Genomic DNA, 21932 nt, shown 5'->3' on the forward strand with positions numbered 1-21932 from the left:
TTAACAGCCCAATCAACTGCTTTCAGGAGTGTACACATATATTAGCAAATGTGAGAAATATTCTTTCAAGGTGCAAGTTGCTATCTTGATCCCTATAAAATGACGGCAGTGAATATCATAGTTACTGTAAAAGCTCTTTTTCTTTCTGGTGCATTCCAAGCTATGTAAATGTCAATTTTCGGCACCTTATTGCTGTTTTATGATTTATATATTTTGAACATACAAAATTATATATAATCTGCAAGTGTATTATGTCACTGCCACACAGATGTTAAAAACGCAGGAACATTTTATGAAAATGTTGCCTGCCTGTGTCTGTGGGACACTCCTTTTACTTTAATTAAGGGCACTAATTGCCTAATAAGGAAGATACCAGGCTGTGCAATGGCTGCCCTAGTGTTTCGGACTGGTGTGCCTCACTTAAAATTGCCACCAGCGAAGATCAGTCTGGATTGCTTGGCATCAAGGTGTCCTGCACAACAACTAATGACAGCACTTGACTTCTGAAAGGCATCTTGTGGTAAGGATCAATTACATAGGTAGGAAGGCTGCATGCACTCACTGCGAGCTGGCACCCAGCACCAAAGTGCAGCACAGCACCACCTTTTTTCTAGTTGATCAGCAATCACTGTAAGTCTATTTGGCCTGGTTTACGGGGCAAGCCGATCATCAGGGTTAACAAACTCTCTCACCAGGGCACGAGTTGCTTTTCGGGCGATGGCTGTACACAAACGTTTCACCAACAAGCCAAGAGGAAGGCGGTGTGCACAACTCAGGGTTATCTTTGTTTTTTGGGGTTCTACTCATAAAGAAAAATTTGATTTATGTGAATGCTGTATTTATGACTCAAAAATAAGACAAAGCAGAGCGCCCAAACTTTAAGTATTGTCCTGAGGACCTACAGCAGAAGTAGAACCGTGTTTAAAATAGAAAATTGTCTCACCGCTAACACATATTCTGAAGTCCTTGGGCAACTCTACGCACACTTTTATCTGTCCGGTACGGATATGTTGTGATCTCTGGAACTCATCATCTGCATAAATACTAGTAAGGGCCAGCAGCTCATCTTCCTGGGCATCCTTGTCTTCTGAAGCCATTGTCCTGCATGAATTGTCCTAAAGGTGATGAACGGTGTGTGCATCATTAAAGTATTCAAAACATTTGGTATATACAATCACTGCTTCACCTTTACAGAGTGTTTTGAAAATTACATACCTGACGATTGATAACTTTTCCCCATAGAAACGCCTTTGTCTCTTACTCATAAACAGCTTAATTTTTTAAGAAGGCAGACAGTACATATGTAATCCACCAGTCAGAGACATTCTTCTCTTATAATATACAAATATATGCAAATCTGGTCTCTTTCTTTACTTTTCGTTAATATGATCAGGAAACCTTGACCAAGAGATCTTGCTCTGCTAAAGCAACATAGTCTTTACTAAAACACACAATATAAAATACCATGGGTGGGACTAAAGAGGAAGAATGACATTTGCTCCGGGTTTTAGAGATGATTTGCTGAATGTGATAACTTTCCTCCTCATTAGTATCATTAAAGCTAAAAAAGACTTTTCAAAACAGCATTGTGCTTTACTCTTATTGTTCCAGTCTCACAAGGGAGTAAAAGCTGCCCTCTCACAGCTACATGAACACAGTGCATGCTCGCAGTATTAAGCGAGGAGCACTCGGCTACTCAAAGCATCCCACCCAGACCACTCAAGGCCTCCTTCAGCTACTGAATGCTGCAGAGCATCAATGAGAAGCTCATTCAGAAAACATTCTCAAAACTACGTGCCTCCACCTTCAGGTATAAACTATCTATATAGCTAATCTTGGTACAACAGATACACAAAAAGCATCAAAGTTCCAACAATTGATCATGGTACTGTAGGGGGCATTCTTCAAATGCATATATTGAAAGAAACAAATCAGGGAAACCTAGAACGTGACAAAACTAGGTATCAGTAAAATCCTTAGGACAGCCAGCACTGACTGAAGAGTAGGTGTTCTGAAGGAGGGACAGGATGCAATGGTGCAGATGGAGGGAGGGGTGGAGCTCCAAACTGTGAGTGACTGAGATTCCTTTCAATTTCCTGGCCAGGTAGAGAAAAGGAGCGGATTGGATGAGTTTTTGAACTAAATTTGGGTGGTATATAGATACATATACTGTCAAAGGGGAGCCATCCTAAAAAAGGGAGTTCCGAGTGAGATTGTCAAACTGTTAGCCCCTCAAAACTAATCGGGCTGCTGCATTTAATGCTGCTTTAGGAGGGCAAGATGGATATAGGCAATTCCAGTAAAAACTGAGTTAGCATAATTGAGTCTATGGAAGACCAGGCTCCTAACATGGGTGAAGGGTGCTATTCCATAAATGTGCCTTAGCTGATATTAAGTAATTTTGTGCATGCTGTTAACATGTTTGTAAAGAATGATACAGTTGCCAAGAATGATACTAAGGAATTTTGAGCTATCACTGATGGCTTACAGACTAGGCTTTTGGTAGCATCAAGCCAGTTTTAGGCAGGAGTGAAGGAACGAGGGGGTCACATAAGGAAAAATCCACTTTTGCAAGGATTATGTTTTAAGTGATGTGGAGTTACCAGTTTTGGACGATTACCAGAGTCTACACTTAGTGAGTGAAATTGGCTCATGAGGAAACCTTCTGGTATCATTGGTTATCAAGAGCACATGTCGGAGTACACCTTAGTCTTTGTAAGGTGATGAAATAGTTTTAAATACAGATTGAACAACACAGGTATGTGTCTTTGAGGGGCACCTTAGAAGAAATTATCAGGTTTTGATAATGCATACCATATTCTGATCTACTGCTGTTGTTTTGTAAGGGAACGATCAAATGGGTTTAGGATCTTGATTTCTATCCCCATTCAGTCTCTAAGAGTTTGAGTTAAGATGTCATAGTTGATTTTGTTTAATACAACCAAAAGACAAAAGAGAATAAATAGGCACTAGTCCCTATCATCAAGGATGTGCTTGGCTTAATCTATGATGAACAGCATGCTCGTTTCAGTGCTGCAATCTGTTTTGAATACTCGGTTACTCAGGTAGGTGTGTTTTAAGGCACTAAATGCAATCTTGCAATACTATCAATTTAGAGTGCTGAATCATGTACAAAGTTTATCTTGCAAATCGCTGTTTCATTTTAATTGTTTTAAATGATTGTTAACGCTGGTCAGAAGAACATTAGTGAGGAAAGTAAAGCCTTAGACCACAGGGAAATTACTGAGTCCATTTGGGTCAGCATAAGTTTTCTTTATGAGTTTTGAGACTTGGCCTTCCTTCAGACAGTTCAGTAAGACTTCCGGTGAAAGGATGACATTTACTGAGTTGGTTTGTTAGGGTGCAAGAGTGTACAAAGAACTCTGCAGATCAAGTGTTTGAGTACCTTTCTGAGATCACACCTGCTTGGTTGGAAACATGTAAAGGACCTCCTGAATAAACCACTAATGGATGAGGAAATTAAGGATGCTATTAAGACAGTACCGGGCAGAAAGACATCTGGTATGGATGGTCTGACTAGAGAGTTCTATATGGAGTATTCTGAGATATTGGCTCCTTGTCTAATGACTCTGTATGGAGAAGCTAGGGGGAAAAGGATACTGCCCCATCATAAGGGAAGCTGCTATAACCCTATTGCTGAATCCTGCCAAGCAGGCCATTGACTACTCGTCCTATCGTTGGTGTTGTTTATAGGTTTTGACACTAAAATGTTAGCAAAGATTGAAGAGCCTGCAGCCACTGATGAGAGGCTTGTTTTTACTTGAGCAGTCCAAACTTATTCCTGATAGCTCCATTTTGGATAACCTATCTCTCTATCTCCTTGGTCACAGTATTGCATGATGCTCATAAGGCTTTCGACTCCTTGATGTGGCAATATATGTTTGTGGTGTTGCAGTATGTGCCTTGGGGAAGGTCTATGGAGTGGTGCTATCTTATAAGGATCCAAGTACCAAAGTGTGTAACCAAGTACCAAATTGTGTATCCATGACTATTACAAATTGGGTTGTTGGTTGACCGGGGTATTAGTCCTGGTCAAGTAGAAACCATAATCCTAGTCAGTGTAAGTGTCAGGCAAACCCTAATTAACCTGTGCTCATCCTCTGGTAGCTTGACACAGAGCAGTCTGGCGTAACTTAGAAGCAATGTGTAAAGTATTCGTGCAACACTTCAATCAGTAAAACAGTGAAAACACCACAAAAAAAGATTCCACCTCAGGTTAGAAAAATAGAACTTAATTTAATAAACAAAGCAAAATCAAAAAGACAGAAATTCGATACGTAGAGCTTGAGGTCTGAATTTTTAAAGAATAAACTGTAATAAATGCTTTAGAGCAAGAAGCACCAACCAGGAATATCTAGTCGTGCCGAACAAAACATAGTCAAAGGTTCAGGCTGACACCAATGGCAGCTGAGCCAGCTACAGGGACCCATTTAGGCCAGCTGAACCAAAGTACCTTAAATCCTGGTAGCAGAGTGTTGTGTGAATCTGAAACAAAGCTGTGTCATGCAGCCAATGCGCTGTGCTGGTTCCGGGATATGGTGAGGCTGCAGTGAGAGGTCCTACCGTGCCTTTGAGGACCCTGGTGACGGGGTTTGTGATGCAAAGGTCAGTGTCAGGGATGCGTTGCGCAGCTGAGGCGATGCATCAGTTCCGATAGCATCGTCATCGAGGCAGCCATCAATGAGGAATGCCAATTGCTTGCTCCGGGGAAAGAGTCGATTAGAGGTGGTTCCAAAGGTGATGCGCCAGTCCAAAGATGCAGCAATGCAATTTGTTACGTTGGTTCCGACCCATGCAGTAGAGGTGATGCGTAAGTTCTGCTCCATGTAGCAGACGTGATGTGTCGATCCTGCTCTCCCAGCAGAGGATGCGTTGGTTTTGCTGGATCAAATATCTTGGGCCCATTTCCAAGGGCCTAGGACTGAGGTGGCACCGCTTGGCAAGGTAGGCTCACAGATGGCAGAGTACAGGTGCAGAAGCAGGGTAGTTGGAAGTCTTTTACAACGCTTACTCTTCAGATCTGGAGGCCAGCCAGCTAGCTCTTGGAGCCACTCTGGGTTCAAGTGATGCAAGCCCAATCGTTCTCATCCAGGCAGGGTAACAACAGGTAGCAGAGAAGCACAGCAAAGCAGCAGTCCAGCAAAGCAGATGTCCATTGGAGTGGCTGTCCTTCAGCAACACAGCAGTCCTTCCTTGCAAAGTATTCACAGATCCAGAAGTGCACTGTGTTGGTTGTGTCAGAGGTCCAGTACGTATACCTAGTTGGGCCTTTAATGTGTGGGAGGCTTCAAAGACAGGCCTTAGAAGGGCATAGAGGTCCTGCCCATCCTGCCTTGATATCAGACTCACTACAAAGGTCTATGCACTATGCAACCCTTTCTGTGTGGACAGGAAACAGTCTATTTGGGTGTAAGTGAGGCTGTGCCCAGCTTCTCATCCCCATCCTTCCAGGATGGCAGATCAAGTCACACCCAAGTTCCCATTATGTGTGGCAGTCTAGTGGGAATACACAAATCCCAGCTGTCACCCATCTCAGACAAGTGAGCAGAGACAGGCAGCAGGCACCAAATGGCTAAAGTCAGAAAATGCCACCTCTCTAAAAGTGGCATTTACAGAATTGCAATTTGAAATCCAACTTCATCATATGGTGAGATTTTAAATTGTGATTTCAGAGACACCAACCTCAAAAAGGTTGTCTCTTCCAGATTGTAAATTACACTTATAAGATGTAATAAGGTAAACCCAATGTTAACATATGGGAGAGATAGGCCTCACTGTGGTGAACTACGACTTTGGTAGTTTTTCACTGATACGACATGTAAAACTTAAAAATATACATTCTGCCTTTTAAATACAAGGCACCATGCCTTCTGAGTTGTCCAGGGCCTACCCTGAAGATGACTTAGGTGTATAAAAAGGGAAGGTTTAGGCCTGCAAAAAGGTTTTTTTTGCCAGCTCAACATGGCATTGTAAAACTGCATATGCAGGCTTTGCAATGGCAAGCCTGAAACATGGTGAAAGGGTTACTTAAGTGGGTGGCACAAGACGTGCTGCAGACCTACAAGTAGCATTTAATTAACAGGTCCTAGGCACATTTAGTGCACTTTACAAGAGTCTTATAAGGAAATTAAATATACTGGTTAGGCATATGCCAATATTACAATGTTTAGGGGAGCGAGCACAAGCACTTTAGCATTGATTAGCAGTGATAAAGTTCACAGAGTTCTAATACCAGCAAAGATGGAGTAACAAAAATGGAGGTGGGAGGCACAAATTTGGGGGTGGGGGGAGGAGACCAGTCAGGTCTAATAAGGGCTTTTGTGCCTTTTCTTTCTGGATAGAAAGGGGAATGCGACAGGGATGCTCGTTATCCACTGTTTTATTTGCAATAAGCACCTAGCCACTGAGAAGTCTTTTGAATGGGAGGCATTGCCACAGAGGGCCCTGGATCGCTGGGAGGATATAACCAGGGGCACATTTACTAAGTGTTAGTGCTGTGTTTGCATCACAAAAGTGAAGCACATAGATGCTGAATCTTTTTTTACCAATTTGCTTTCCCGCGCTAAACTTGTTTAGCACTGGAAAATCACTCCAAAGTGACTTAGCACCAAGTGGATGTATCATGGGTGGTGCATGGGCATTCCTATGCAACCACCAGAGGTTTCTGAAGCTAAACCTATTTACATAAACAAATTAGACAAGGTTTAGAATCGGAAAATAACTCCCACTTCAATGAGGCGCAAACACGAAAAACATGCATTCATTTCTCCTTTCTTTTCCGGCTTTGCATGTGTGCTGCATTGCACAGCACACATGCAAGGTAAGACAAGTGTCTAGATTACTGGAAGCATAGTATTTTGTACTCAAACGATATCCTTCCAGTACAAAACCTAGGCTGGTCTCACGTAGACCCCCCTGCACTAAGGTGCAATGGTGTGCGCATCGTGCAAGGCAGCACATTTCTGCGCCGGGCCTAGGGAGCACGGCTCACATTTTTTGCCTGCTGCGCTGCGTGGGAACATGCAGATGCTGTGATGCTATATGTCAAAGATCCGTCAGAAAATCTTCCCCATTGGTGAGGGAATATATAAGATTTCGAGTCTTTCCTGGGTTTTACAGAAAGTGGAACAAGGCTCACATAATCCCTGTAACTCCGAATGCTACCAGACAACAGGCAGAGTATCCGTTCGATTGATGTGATCATCCATTTAGACATCTAGTATTACAATACATAGAAGACCGAGATTGGCTTTTCGTGAGAATGATGATCCAGTGGGTCTTAAAATACAGCAACAGGCTAACGGATAGAAGGGGCTCCCTCTTTCCATGGCTGAATGAATAGCAGTCATAGAAATTATATTTTTACCCCGCTTATTTTATGTTTTTATAAATATACCAGTCATTAGTTAAGGCATTTATTGTTTAAGTGTGTTCGATTCTCTGAAGCTTTATTGGGCTGGGAAGTGGCCTAAGGTAAACGGGACCATCCTGACATTTCAATGGGGGGGTCGTGGTGTTTCCAACCTGGTGCGTCTTTTTGGGTGTCCCAGGCTAAACATCTGTTTCACTGGATTCTGCCCTCTTCCAGGACTGCTGTTCAGCACTGTGCCATGCACAGTGTATGCTTGGCACTCACTGGCTGATGGTACAGCCTGGATAGACTACACTGCCTCTTGCTTCCTATTGTTAACAAACCACTGATAGCGGTAACGTATAAACCAAAGGCACAGAGGCATCTGGTGACCTTGGGATTTCACAAGGTGTGTGATTTATATGCAGGGAGAGAATTATCTAAACAATGAGAGGGACATCACCTCTGGATATTTTTCTATATTTTATAATGAGGCACACATTGTCGGGGGCTTTGCTGGGTTTCCGGCATTATTGGTGCTTTCAGCGGTGCAGGCCTTTACAGGCTCATGGATCATTAACGCGACTTTATAATGCGAATGCGGAGGCTAGCGTGGTATGGTTGGGAGGGGTTGAGAAGACTGTGGGAAAGGGGGCTAGGATGTGATATCACCGATGGGATATGGCCGTATAAATGGTCCCCAAACTCAGAAGCTTTCCCTAAACAGAGCTGATTTGTGCATTTTAAATTTCCGTACAGAGCAGATTATGCCGCAGCCAGACTTCACTCATAAGGGCTGGGAACAAACTATCATGCAGAGATATAACCATCACAGTGCTGACTACTTCCGCTTGGCATGAGCTTGCCCACTAATTTGGGAATTCTGGGAGGAGGTATTTTGGACTTTACCTAAGATGATAGTACATCCATTAGATAACTTGCTGATTCTTGCCTTGTTATGGTATGTGACACCCATAGAAATATTCACAGGTTTGCTGCACTTATGTGCTTGGTGGAGAAGAGAAGGGTGGCCATTAGATGGGGAAGGGGTACCATATCTCAGGTGAAAGACCAGGTTGCAGACTTAATTTACAGCAGTGAAACAGTGGATGTGTACTCCTCTTGCTTACCTTCTTCCTCACAACACTGGGATGTATGGACTCTTCTCAAGGGATGTTTTTTAGAGAGCAGGCCAACACCACAGAATTACTTGAGACTGGGTATGAATGGTTGGAACATGGATGCTGCTGGCAAACGATTGTTGTTGAATTGCTATAATTGTCATGTGGCATAGACGTATAATACGGAGACCTTCTAAAGGTATTTGTAACAATGATTCATATAAGGGGTATACACTGGCATGGCCTCTACAAGAATGGAACATAAGGTTGATCCGCTCATATATGTAGCTGTGTTCGTTAAATTGTTTATTAACAAAGCTAAATCAAATGTATTAAAAAAATAAACAAATAAAAAAGATATATACAAAGACCTTTAGCGAAGGTAGCAGGGATAGGTTCAGAGAAGTGATTTGAAGGTTTGAGTTTGGCGAAAGTGTTACTACTATATTTCATCTGACATATCACTTTAAAGTGGCACTAGTTTTTGGGATGTTTTGTGTAGATGGTGGGAAAGGTCTTGTTGGGACGTAAATCAAGGGAGAAACTGTACTTGAAAAACTTGGAAGTCTTGAAAGAGCGAGATAATCCCTCCTTCAATATTCCAGTAGGAAAAGGATGAATGAACAAACTGTTTGCTTTTCCTGACTATCAATCAATCAATCAATTTGTAAAGCGCGCTACATACCCGTGAGGGTTTCAAGGCGCTGGGGGGGGGGGAGGAGAGTGCTGCTACTGCTCGAAGAGCCAAGTCTTGAGGAGTTTTCTGAAGGAAAGGAGGTCCTGGGTCTGTCGTAGATCTGGCAGGAGGGTGTTCCAGGTCTTGGCGGCGAGATACGAGAATTATCTGCCGCCGGAAGATTTGCATCGGATGAGGGGGATGGAGGCGAGGGCGAGGTTAGTGGACGGGAGATGCCGGGTGGGGGTGTAGAAGCTGAGTCTCTTGTTCAGGTATGCTGGTCCGGTGTTGTGGAGTGCCTTGTGTGCGTGGGTGAGGATCTTGAAGGGGATCCTCTTGTTGGCGGGGATCCAGTGAAGGTCTCTTAGGTGGGGGGTGATGTGGCCGTGGCGAGGGATGTTGAGGATGAGTCGGGCGGTGGCATTTTGGATGCGTTGGAGGCGTTGGAGGAGTTTGGATGGGGTACCGGTGTAGAGGGCGTTGGCGTAGTCGAGTCTGTTGCTGATGAGGGCCTGGGTTACTGTTTTTCTTGATCCTTTAGGGATCCATTTGTAAACTCTGCGAAGCATGCGGAGGGTGTTGTAGCAGGAGGAGGAGATGGCGCTGACCTGCTTTGACATGGAGAGTGAGGAGTCGAGGGTGAAGCCGAGGTTTCGTGCACTGTCGGTGGGTGTCAGTGGGGGACCCAGCATGGACGGCCACCATGAGAGGTCCCAGGCGGAGGGGGTGCGCCCAAGGATGAGGACCTCTGTTTTGTCTGAGTTCAGTTTTAGCCGGCTGTCTCTCATCCAGTCGGCGATGGCTTTTAGTCCCTCGTGGAGGTTGGTTTTGGCGGTGTGTGGGTCCTTGGTGAAGGAGAGGATGAGTTGCGTGTCCTCGGCGTAGGAGATGATGTTGAGGTTGTGCTGACGGGCCACTTGTGCGAGGGGGCATTGTAGATGTTGAACAGCGTCGGGCTGAGGGATGAGCCGTGTGGTACGCCGCAGATGATGTTGAAGGCTTTGGATTGGTACGGGGGGAGGCGGACTCTTTGGGTTCTGCCGACAAGGAAGGATGCAGTCCATTCAAGGGCCTGGTCCTGGATTCCTGCTGCGTGGAGGCGGGATTATAGGGTGTGGTGACAGACGGTGTCAAAGGCAGCTGATAGGTCAAGAAGGATGAGGGCTGATGTTTCTCCATTGTCTAGGTGGCTTCTGATGTCGTCTGTGGCGGCGAGGAGGGCGGTTTCGGTGCTGTGGTTGCATCTGAAGCCGGACTGGGAGGGGTCGAGGATGTTGTTGTCTTCGAGGTACCAAGTGAGCTGAGTGTTGACGATTTTCTAGATGACTTTTGCCGGGAAAGGGAGCAGGGAGATGGGCCGGAAGTTTTTTAGGTCCTTGGGATCCGCCTTTGGTTTCTTGAGAAGAGCGTTTATTTCGGCATGTTTCCAGCTTTCCGGGAATCTTGCAGTTTCGAAGGAGATGTTGATGACTTTCCATAGGTGTGGTGCGATGGCTGTGTCTGCTTTGTTAAAAATGTGGTGAGGGCAGGGGTCAGACCGTGATCCGGAGTGGATGGAGTTCATGGTCTTGCGGGTTTCGTCGTTGCTGATGCTGGTCCAGGAGGTCAGTCGGCTGGAGCGGGTGGAGTTCGTGGAGGGCGGAATAGGAGTGTCCGAGGTATGAGGGGAGTTGAAGCTGTCAGTGATTTTCTGGTGGAAGGCGGTTGCTAGGGCGTCGCATAGTTCTTGAGAGGGGGTGATGTCGTTGACGGTGGCGCTTGGGATGGAGAGTTCTTTTACGATGTTGAAAAGTTCTTTGCGGTCGTGGGTGTTATTTTCTAGGCGGGTTTTGATGTTATGAGTCTTGATGATTCAGCGAGGAGTAAAAATAAACTTAGTAATATACACAGTCCTTCAATGAAGTGGCATCCAGCTGATGCGTATTAAGAGTATGAGTCAAGTTTAAGGGCAAAGCACACATTTTTACACAAGTGAGTGCGGCCCAGGCATTGCTACAAAAGATTAATTGAACCATTGCAAGTGGCATGATGAGGCGTGAAAATAATCCACCAGCAAGGGAGTGGCATGGACTTTGATGTAGCAAAATACCAAGGGAAGGAAGAGTGACACGGAACATGTTTTCATCCGCTCCCCAATGATATCACGTGGTTGAACTGTTGTCAAGTTTATGTTGTAAAAAAAGAAAGTTGGTTGCCCGAAGTTTTCTCTCAAGTCTACCCGAGATATCATTGAATGCTGTGGTCACCAAACGTCAAGGCTGCCTATACTTCATTTCACTTCCAACCTTTATTCTGCCACCCTAGACTACCTGTCTCTTTACCTCATTTTTAGGTCGAGCACGCAAGCGCTTTGACCTGTTGTAAAAATTTTGAGCTTTCAACCACCCCCACCTCACCCCCAGCACTTTGACTCATTTGTGTGCTTGCTTTTCAAAAATCACTTGTTATCATTAATAAATGTTTTATGTTTGTCCCGCCTTGCAGACTGACCCTGTTACATGGATAATTGCATGATTGCGAATACGTTTGACTGTGAGCAAACTTCTTTTCCTTTTTCGGTCTCCCCTTCGCGCTATTAGCGCTTTGAATCAGCTCGCTAATGTCAACTAATGTTTAACACTTCATGTTCAATTTAAGTGGCAAGAATAGTCCATTTAGGAATTTACAACACCAATAGCTCTAACTCGAGCAAATGTGAGACCCATTACATTTCTTACTCCTAGTTTTTTCCTGTCCCACTTTTTCCCTACATTTCCCTTCCGAATTCTTTATATCTTTTTTGCCTTTGCCTGACTCTAGGTCAAACTCTGATGAAGAAAAATCCAGTCTCATAAATGAGTGCTGGTGCTCGACAGCTGCAGCCACTGATATAAATTTAACACTACTGCTGCCCTACAATTAGCGCCTGAGTTGCTCCTTATTTACGGATGAGGAACCAGGGGAGAAGCAAATCGTGGAAACTACTGAATGTTTACAGGGCTATGAGAACGATGTTTTTTCTCCTTATCCCCCCTTTGCTTTCAAAAGCCTTGAGTTCAAGGATATCATATTCAGTGCCAGGAGTACCAAAAGGGCATTGCCAGAGTGGTCTCCACTACTGGCTACTCCAGATGTGGTCCATGGGTAGTCTGGGGCTGTATTTTAAGTTTTCCTTACTTGCTTAAAGATGTGGTCATACAGTTTGTAGAAGTTATTTCTTTTTCAATAAAAAAGATTGAACACTGGAAATATCAGTATTAACCTGAGCGTAACCTAATACTCTCCACTGGCTCACTAAGGCGTTGCTACTGGGCAGTAAGGTTTCCTAAATTGAATCAAGGGCTGGAGATGTCCACTGCTCTTGAGGTATATATTAGTTATCTTAAGTAATTGGAAATATTTCATTACATATTATGTAGGTACTTCTGAAAAAGTTGTTTAAAATACATATTCTTGGACATTCTAGCTATATTAGCTATAAGAAATATACACCCTTTCTATCGCAAAACAATGTTATCAAGATTATGGCTGCTTCTATTAAATTAAATCAGATATAAATGAATGGAACATTTAAACAAAGATTGGCAAAGCCAATAGATCTCACTTTGGCAAGCTGGTGTGATGGTTATTTTATATTTTTATTGCAAGCATTTGCCATACTAATAAAAAGGAAAACAAGAAAATATGCTGTCATCTAAATGTGGCCACCTTGTGTTTGCAATAAAAATGTTAACATTTCAAACATTCACCAATGCAGCTGGTACACTAGTGATGATTTTTAAACAACAGTCTTAAGTTCTGCTATTATTTTTTTATTATTAATGTAGGAGACAAGAATAAATTGCTATCTAAACAAGCAGGCAGCTACAGAGTTACAGCGTCACTTTAACATTTCTTAATATTAACATTAAAAAGAGGGCAGGCACAATTAACAGCCGGTATTTTAAAATAATATGAAAAATAGATAAAAAGCACAATTTGAACCAGATTTACAACTGAAGAGAAGGGAATCGTTTTAGAAGGACAAGAACACAGTGCACCGGCTTTGAAAGCCACTGGGAAACTGGGGATGACCCATTGCTCAATACTGATTGCTGTGGTAGGCACAATCAGAACGTGAATGGCAATTTAACAGATCAATGTATGAAGTCTGCTGACCCACAACCTCTCTGTGTATGTCTATTATGGGTTTTTGGGGGAAAACCAATAGTCTGGTGAACTGCTAAAGCTGCCTCCATGGGCAGACCTAAAACGTTATAGAAGTTTACAGTCAACTGTTCAGTGCAAGCACAACTGCACAATAATATTGGCGTTCCACATTTTTTAACTAGTTGTGCACAAAGGTTTCCCCAATATAATGTTTTGCATGGCCCTATAAACCAGCAAATACTTGCTTGCATGAAAACCCTGAATCTGAGAGTGGTGCACATAAAAATGCAGATACTAACTGATCTGTAATCTTTTTCCTGTGGAGAAAAAGACAAAATAAATACAATATAGAGTATTGTTTTAAAAAACACCAGCACGGTCATATCAGAAACTAGAGTCCCTGGGTCTCGGCCGGAGGAAGATGCTTGAATAAAAAGATTTGGGTGGGGCCTTCGCTGCTAGCAGAGGTCCAAGCAAATGGGAACTGATATGAACTGAGTATCGCTACTTTTATTTTAACTTTCTGATGGTTTATACAGTTTAACTAGAATCACTGCCACAAGTACATAAAGTGACCTTATTAGGAGCATTGTGTAAAGGGTGTGAATTTCACACACTGAAAGTTAACAACACCGGAGTGCAGAATTATCAGAAGTTCCGGATCGAACTCTGAGAATTCATGAGGATTGAACAATTACTGAGGGGGATATCTAATTATGAGTCAGATTCCACCACTGTCCCCTCCCCCCCTATATTTTGCCACTTTCAGTAGACAAATTCTCTAGCGAAAACATGTCAGATCCACAGTAACTTCATGGTCCTCATACTCCCCATTGAGGCCTGGAAAAGGACTACCACCTCAACGGGATTGATGGGCCTCTGTAACGAAGGACACCGTGTGTTTTTCTCGGCCAATATAAGTACCTCTAGTCCTAAAGTTTTTGCTCGTAAATAGGGGGCTGTAAAATGCCCCTGGTCTTGAACAGCTCTGAGTTCCCGGCCGGCATCAATGTTCATTGGCAGACAAGTCTGTGAGACTACAACCAGTGGTGATGCGGATCTGCTGGCCAAAGACACTTCTGACATAAAGATCGCCACCTCTGAGCTGCACTTAGAGGAACCAAATAGAGGTTTGTCTTACTCCTCCCAGTAATGGTACCTGTGAGACATCACAAGAAACGACCGAAGCTCTGCTTCCATCAAGTGCTTTAATCCAAGATCACATTTACGGATCCCATTGCTCACTAAAACGAAGCTGACCAAACTGTATTATTTAGCAATGTCAATCCTAAATAAAAAGAGGACAGGTGTAAAATTGAAATGGACTGTTGTGCCTGAAAGGGGATACCCGGACAAATTGAAATAAAGTAAGTAATCTTTTGTCCAATATCAATTCTTTTGTGTCTGTGGATATTTGAGTTTCTGAAGTTGCGCATTGCACAAACTGGTTAAAAAAAGTCCAGTTTTGCAGTGTGTAAAGGGCAGCAGTAAGGGGCAATTAATGTCAATCCAACACATGACAGGAAGAGGGACGACCTAGAGAAATGGGTGGAAATGTCGACATGACTGACTGACGCCCCTGATGCCAGACCGCTGTGATAACAGAAAAACAGAATGACTGAATAACCCACAGGACTTGATTAAAAGGGGTTAGTGGGCAACGAGCTCCTCCAGGCACCCCATTACGGGGCACAAAATCCCTAAGCGTGGATTGTGAACATGACATCCCAGAGCAAGATAGTGGCATGATGTAAGATGGTAAGTTTAAGTTGTTCCAGTGGATTGTGCCAAGCAGAAAAAAGGCTCCAGGTATGAAAGAGGTGCATGTCAGTTTTTTGTAGCCAACCTATCGTGATTCAGTGTTTTTTCAATGATTTACAGTGTGTAAACCTTTGAAAACTATGGTGTGTCATAAACATATAAGATTTGTGAACAAATGTTCAAAAGTGAGTTCCTAGGCACATGAAATGGCCTGCTGCACTTTAACTCATGATCTGGACTTCAGGATTTCCTCAGCATTCGTGAGGGTTTGAGGAGCACTACAGACAGTCTGCTGGTGGTCGGGGAGGACCATGTGATTTAGTGGAGTTCAGGATTGAAACAGCGGTTCTGGAGCATCTTCTTCTTGCAGATTATAGCACAAACCAACTTTAAGGAGGCCCTATACTCAGCTAGCTCTTGGAAAGTAACAACTGAAAACAGAATTGTCTGACCGTCACAGATTGGCTGGTGAGACCAGGTGGGATAGTGCGGTCATCTGGTACTTTACAGACACAGGTAGATTACTGAATGGGGGAAGTTTTCACACCATCAGAAATTAGCCCAAATGGGGTACTAGGTCCCTCATTGGATACATTCAACACATGCTCTTAGGGACTGGCGGGGTCGCTGCTGATTATCTCTCGAAGGGGAAATAAAGGACCCTCACTCTAGTCAGGATAAAGGAGAATCACTCTCAGTTAAACCCCCTCACCCACTTGGTAGCTTGGCACGAGCAGGCAGGCTTAACTTCAGAGTCTAGGTGTAACATATTTGTACCAACACACACAGTAACTCAGTGACAACACTACAAAATGACACAACACAGGTTTAGGACAATAGGAAATATTTATGTAAACAAAACAACAAAAATTCAACATACACAAGTCAAGCTATTAATTAAAAAGCAAAAAGAGTCTTAAATCCTTTAGTAAAGAGTAAAACACTGTTAGCGTTGAAAAGTACCTGGGTAGTGTCAAAATAACAAGCACAGGCATTGAAAACTTTAGAAATGTGTCGATTTCTCACCCGCAAGCGAGACCGTGCGTTGTTTATCCCGTTGGCTTGCGTTGTTTTTCCTTCCCGCAGGGGAGCGATGCGTCGATCCGGGCAGCACTCGGGTCCAGGTAGGCGTTGCGTCTTTTTTCCGCGCCCAGCAAGGTTTGCGTTGAAAATCCTGCCGCACGGTATCAGCAAAACCAAGCAATGTGGGTTGTGACGTTACCATCCTCCATCAGCAGGTGTTGCGCATCGTTCTTCCAGCAACGTGCGTTGATTTTCCAGCTGCGATGCCAGCGGCGCATCGTTTTTTAGCCACGTCTCGGAAGGTGCGTCGATATTTTCCCACACTGCGGTCTGTGCGTGGATTTTCAGTCTTGGTCTACCAGCTTCACCTGTCAAGGCCCCAGGAACTGGATAGGGCACCACTTGGCAGGGCAAGAGTCTCAGCAGAGAGTCCAGGTGCTGGCAGGAGAAGTCGTTGATGGCCCTGGGACTTCAACAAAGGGAGGCAAGCTCACTACAAGCCCTTTGAGATTTCTTGACAAGCAGGAATGCACATCAAAGTCCAGTCATTGTACCCTTGCACAGGCAGAAGCAGCAACTGCAGGATAGCTCCACAAAGCACATTCACAGGCAGGGCAGCACTTTTCCTCAGCTCTTCTCCAGGCAGAGGTTCCTCTTGATGTCCAGAAGTGATCTAATTTTCAGGGGTTTGGGTGCCCTTCTTATACCCAGTTCTGCCTTTGAAGTAGGCCTACTTCAAGGAAAAGTCTCTCTTGTTTGTGAAATCCTGCCTTGCCTAGGCCAGACCCCAGACTCACACCAGGGGGTTGGAGACAGCATTGTGTGAGGGCAGGCACAGCCCTTTCAGGTGTAAGTGACCACTTCTCCCCGCCCTCCTAGCACAGGTGGCTCATCAGGATATGCAGGCTATACCCCAGCCCCCTTTGTGTCACTGTCTAGAGAGAGGTGCAAACAGCCCAACTGTCAAACTGACCCAGACAGGGAATCCACAAACAGGCAGAGTCACAGAATGGTTTAAGCAAGAAAGTGCCTACTTTCTCTAAGTGGCATTTTCAAACATACAATCTCAAAACCAACTTTACTAAAAGGTGTATTTTTAAATTGTGAGCTCAGAGACCCCAAACTCCAGATGTCTATCTGCTCCCAAAGGGAATCTACGTTCTAATCATATATAAAGGCAACCCCCATGTTAACCTATGAGAGAGATAGGCCCTGCAACAGTGAAAAATGAATTTGGCAGTATTTCACTGTCAGGACATATAAAAAACATTAGTATATGTCCTACCTTAAACATACACTGCACCCTGCCCATGGGGCTACCTAGGGCCTACTTTAGGGGTGTCTTACATGTAAGAAAAGGGAAGGTATAGCCTGGCAAGTGGGTACACTTGCTAAGTCGAATTGGCAGTTTAAGACTGCACACACAGACACTGCAGTGGCAGGTCTGAGACATGATTACAGGGCTACTAATATGGGTGCCACAACCAGTGCTGCAGGCCCACTAGTAGCATTTGATTTACAGGCCCTGGGCACCTCTAGTGCACTGTACAAGGGACTTACCAGTAACTCAAATATGCCAATCATGGATAAAACAATCAACAATGCCATTGACACAGAGAGCAGATGTACGTTAGCACTGGTTAGCAGTGGTAAAGTGCCCAGAGTTCAAAAGCCAACAAAAACAGGTCAGAAGAAATAGGAGTCAAAAAGATTGGAGATGACCCTATTGAAGGAAAAAAGTCCAACAGAATGCAAGTATAACTAACTTATGGTCGTTCCAACCTAAGAGAACGAAATCGCGTTTTATATCATATACGGTTTGCCTCTGATCATTGGCAGAAATGAAGTTAAAAGACGGTTTAGCCAAAACCAATACTGCACAATGATGAAAATCATATTTACACCTCCTGGGAGCTAAAATGGAGGTGAAACTCCCTGTTGAGCAGTTTTCATGCAGAGACGCCAATCTAGCCCGTGCTTTGTGCCGGCAGAGAGTGCGTGCATACCCATTTGTTGGATCATGGCGAGCCTAAAGTGTTAAATAAATGAACGGCTCTGCCTGCCCGTGTGGTGCGCAGTGCACTTCGGCTCATTGCGCACCTTTAAATGTATTTTTTGTAATACACGGAACAATACCGGTTTGTTTTATTTTCAGTAAGTTTCCCATAGGAGATAAGTAGGTTAAAGTATACGTACCTGAAGGAGGACGGCGCACAGCGTATACTGTTCTCTCGCTTTCAGCTCTCCAGAATAAGCTTGTACTCTGAGCGGGTGTGGTTGATAACATGACTGTGAGCTGATGTAAACAGAGAGCAACTCTTCCGGGTGACGTCGGTGTGTACCCAGCGTCAGCACACATCCCACAGGAGCAGTACTTAAGACTGATAAAAGAACAGCCTTCAGAGGATAATTGTATCTGTATCCGAGAAGGATAACATGACATCACGCAAATTCAGTGAATTGGGAATTCCCCTCTTAAAGCGGCAGTATCTCAAAACTAGATTCAGTCAGTAACGCAGATAAATGACAAAAGCATAGGGTGACTAGATTTTGAAAACCAAAAAACAGGATTCCACAATCATATTAGTAAGATCACAGTTGCGCATCTACTAAAGGGCACTGAACACTTGGTGATACTTGTACGAGGGACCAGACCCTGTGAGCGATGTCAGTCTTTAGTGAAAGGGACCACCTACTCCACAATTTATAGCACCTGGAGGCACTCTATTGACCCGGGAGGATGCGGAGCCATTCCTTTCCAACCCGCATAAAGCGCATCACGGCCTCTTCGCAGAACTTGCGCGGGACGGGCCGAGTGCTTAATTTGTGCTTGTTTCCGGTGCGGAGAACCGACACTTATTTTTGAGGGCCGACACTTATGTTTTTTGCCTAAAGCATTTACTGCGAACAAAAGACATATGGAAACAAAAATTTTCAATGCAAAGGGTCTCGCATTTGTTTGAGTTAGAGCTATTAACGTTGTAAAGCAAAAAAAAAAAACAAAAAACAGCGCGATCGCGCTATGTAAAATGTAGCGCGATTGCGCTGTGTGGAAAATAAACAGATAAAGTAGTCGGGTCTCCAGGCTGAAAACATCGAGCCTCATAAGTTTTTGGTACTTTACCGGTGATGTGTAGGTGGGCTAAATACCACAAAAGGCATGACCTATGCATGCCTTTCACAGATAAAAGCAAGCGGATTTTAAAAGGCAAGCCCACCAACCAATGTAAGTGACTGACGTGGCATGGGTGTGGTTTCAAGCCCAAAGAGAGATTACAGAATGGACGGAGCACTTTGTGCTCGCCCATAAAAAGGGAGAGAGCAGAAAGCTTCAAGGCTGAGCTGAAGGGGCAGGGAGTGGCTTTAAATGGATTGAAGAGGCCCGAGATGACTTCAGGATTACCTTGCCTCAGTATTCTGTGCTCATGCATTTAATTGCAGCAGCGCATGTTTCAGAGGAGGGCTTTGGGCACCGGCACAATTTTATTTACAAATTAAGCACCGGATGGGCCTGGGCCAACGGTGCATGCACCCGTCTGGGCCTGTTTGAGACCAGACAAGGCTGGGCTGGGACAACCTCTCCCCCAAATCTCACTCCCCCCAACATCAGCTCTCCTGGTGTAATAAACTGTTCCTTTTATTCCATCTTCTACACCTCCTGCCTGCTCATTTTCCGCCTGTCCTGGGAGTGGGACCCCATCTTCCCAGGATATTGTTGTTTAGTACAGGTGATTCCTTCGGCGGTCCCCTGCCTGGACTTTGCCCTCACAAGCCCACTGACTGGCTGGGTGGGATTTCATCCTCCAACTCTATTGTCCATAGGAGAGGCGGGCTACTCTTTTTGGCTCCCCTAACTTTGTTCGGGGCCCGTGAGATTTTTCCTTGGCAAGGCAAAGGGGTGCAGGATCTCTTAATATCCCATTCACCTCCATTTTGCAAGCATAAGGGTTTTTATTTCATTTGCCTCTTCTAAAAATGGTCAAAAGAATACTGTCCGGAAAAACCCTGCACCGACCCCACCTTCAAAGTACACTGCTGTTGATCGAATATTGGAAAGGGCCATGGGGTTGTCAACACAGAAATTGAACTTGCCAAGAGAAGACTGTAATTGATTTATGGCTCTGCCCTGTTAGAATCGCCTTAGGTTATGAATGACTCACTGACATCCACCTCCGCCTACTATCCTGAGACAGACCCAATGCTTACTACCACCCTTAACATCTCCACAGAGGGCTCTAATAGTGTATCCAATGCAGTAGAAGTAACTGACAAACCGTGCCCTAGCCCACCCCCCAAGTCCAACAAAAGAGTAAGGAGGTAAACCCAAAGCAAAATGACTGGCAACACACAGAGAGCACCCAAAACACCACGGAAGAGACAGTCGCCAGAAACGCATTGGTTGTGTAGAGATATCTCCACTTCTCTTCTACCTCCCGTCTGGGGCAAGGAATCTTTATTCACAAATCAATGTTCTTTGGATGTCTTCCTTGAAAGATGCTTTGACCGCATTAAAAGTCTAATAAAGCCAGAACTTTCGCCCCTTCTTGCATGCCTTGAATCCGTAGAGTCTCAATTTATGACCTTAAAAAACTCATTGGCTCACAACTCAGGAGCATGCACTTCATACACTGGAGAGCTCCCCTCCCCAGATGACCAAGGATCAGGCGCAGCAGGCGCAGCCGCCCCAAGTAATGAAATTGATAAATAATTCAACAGAGCTATCACATGCATCCCAAGTTTTAACCAGTGGTGCAGTCAATGACAATTTAGTGGTACAAGCAACATGCATCAGGAAGGCACAAACTATGTAGGTCCTTCAATCACAGGAGACAACTGCGAAGTCCACCAAGGCTCCTCACTGAGCCCCACACTGTTCATCCTATACATGGCCCCTCTCACTGCCATCATCAGGAGCAACGGTATGAATATCGTGTCATATGTCGATGACAAACACCTCATCATTTCCCTCACCGAAGACCCAGACCCTGCTAGAAGGAACTTCCACTCAGGAATGGAAGTCGTCTCCACCTGGATGAGAGAAAGCTGCCTCAAGCTCAACTCCGACAAAACTGAGCTCATCATTTTCAGAAACACCACTTCAACTTAGGACGACTCCTGGTGGCCCACATCCATCAGCACCCCCCCTGCACTGACTGAGCACGCATGCAACCTAGGAATCATCCTTGACTCCTCCCTATCCATGACCCGTCAGGTAAACTCAGTCACCTCCTCCTGCTGGCACACACTCTGCAAACTTTGGAAGATATTCAGATGTATCCAAGCAGACTGTTGCAGGACAGTCACCAATGCCTTAGTCACAAGCAAACTCGACTATGGTAGCGTCCTCTATGCCGGCACCTAGAAACAGAAAAAAACAACAACTCATCCAGAACTCTGCTACCAGACTCATTCTGGACCTCCCACGCTGAGAACACATCTCCCAACACCTGAGGACCCTCCACTGGCTACCAGTCGAGAAGCGAATAACCTTCAAGCTACTCACCTACACGTACAAGGCCATACAAAACACAGGACCAGCCTACCTGAACCACTGCGTCTCCTTCCAAACCCCCACCAGATCCCTCTGCTCCGCCCAGATAGCCCTAGCCACCATCCCTTGCATCCGCAAAACTACTGCCGGAGGACGAACCTTCACCAACATTGCAGAAAAGAGCTGGAACAACCTCCCTCTGCACCTCAGACAAACCCCATAGCTCACCATCTTCAGAAAGAACCTCAAGACATGTCTCTTAGGATGAGGTCCTCCCACCAAGTGCCTTGAGACCCCCACCGGCGAGTAGTTGCGCTTTACAAAAACGTATGGATTGATAGATTGATTGATTGAATCAAC

General features: G+C 44.6%; 1 protein-coding gene across 1 annotated transcript in view; it reads right to left on the reverse strand.

Moving 5' to 3' along the window:
• Positions 1–18524, reverse strand: part of LOC138304560 (E3 ubiquitin-protein ligase RNF14-like) — a 168394-nt gene extending 149870 nt beyond the window's left edge. Inside the window, exons 1-2 of the mRNA XM_069244719.1 lie at positions 18278–18524; positions 944–1115 (exon numbers count right to left, since the gene is read on the reverse strand). Of these exons, the coding sequence (XP_069100820.1) occupies positions 944–1097 (154 nt within the window). The 5' untranslated portion in view covers positions 1098–1115; positions 18278–18524. The remainder of the gene's footprint in view (positions 1–943; positions 1116–18277) is intronic.
• Positions 18525–21932: the final 3408 nt, after the last annotated feature.

Source organism: Pleurodeles waltl, chromosome 7 (genome assembly GCF_031143425.1).
Source record: "Pleurodeles waltl isolate 20211129_DDA chromosome 7, aPleWal1.hap1.20221129, whole genome shotgun sequence".
NCBI lineage: Eukaryota > Metazoa > Chordata > Amphibia > Caudata > Salamandridae > Pleurodeles > Pleurodeles waltl.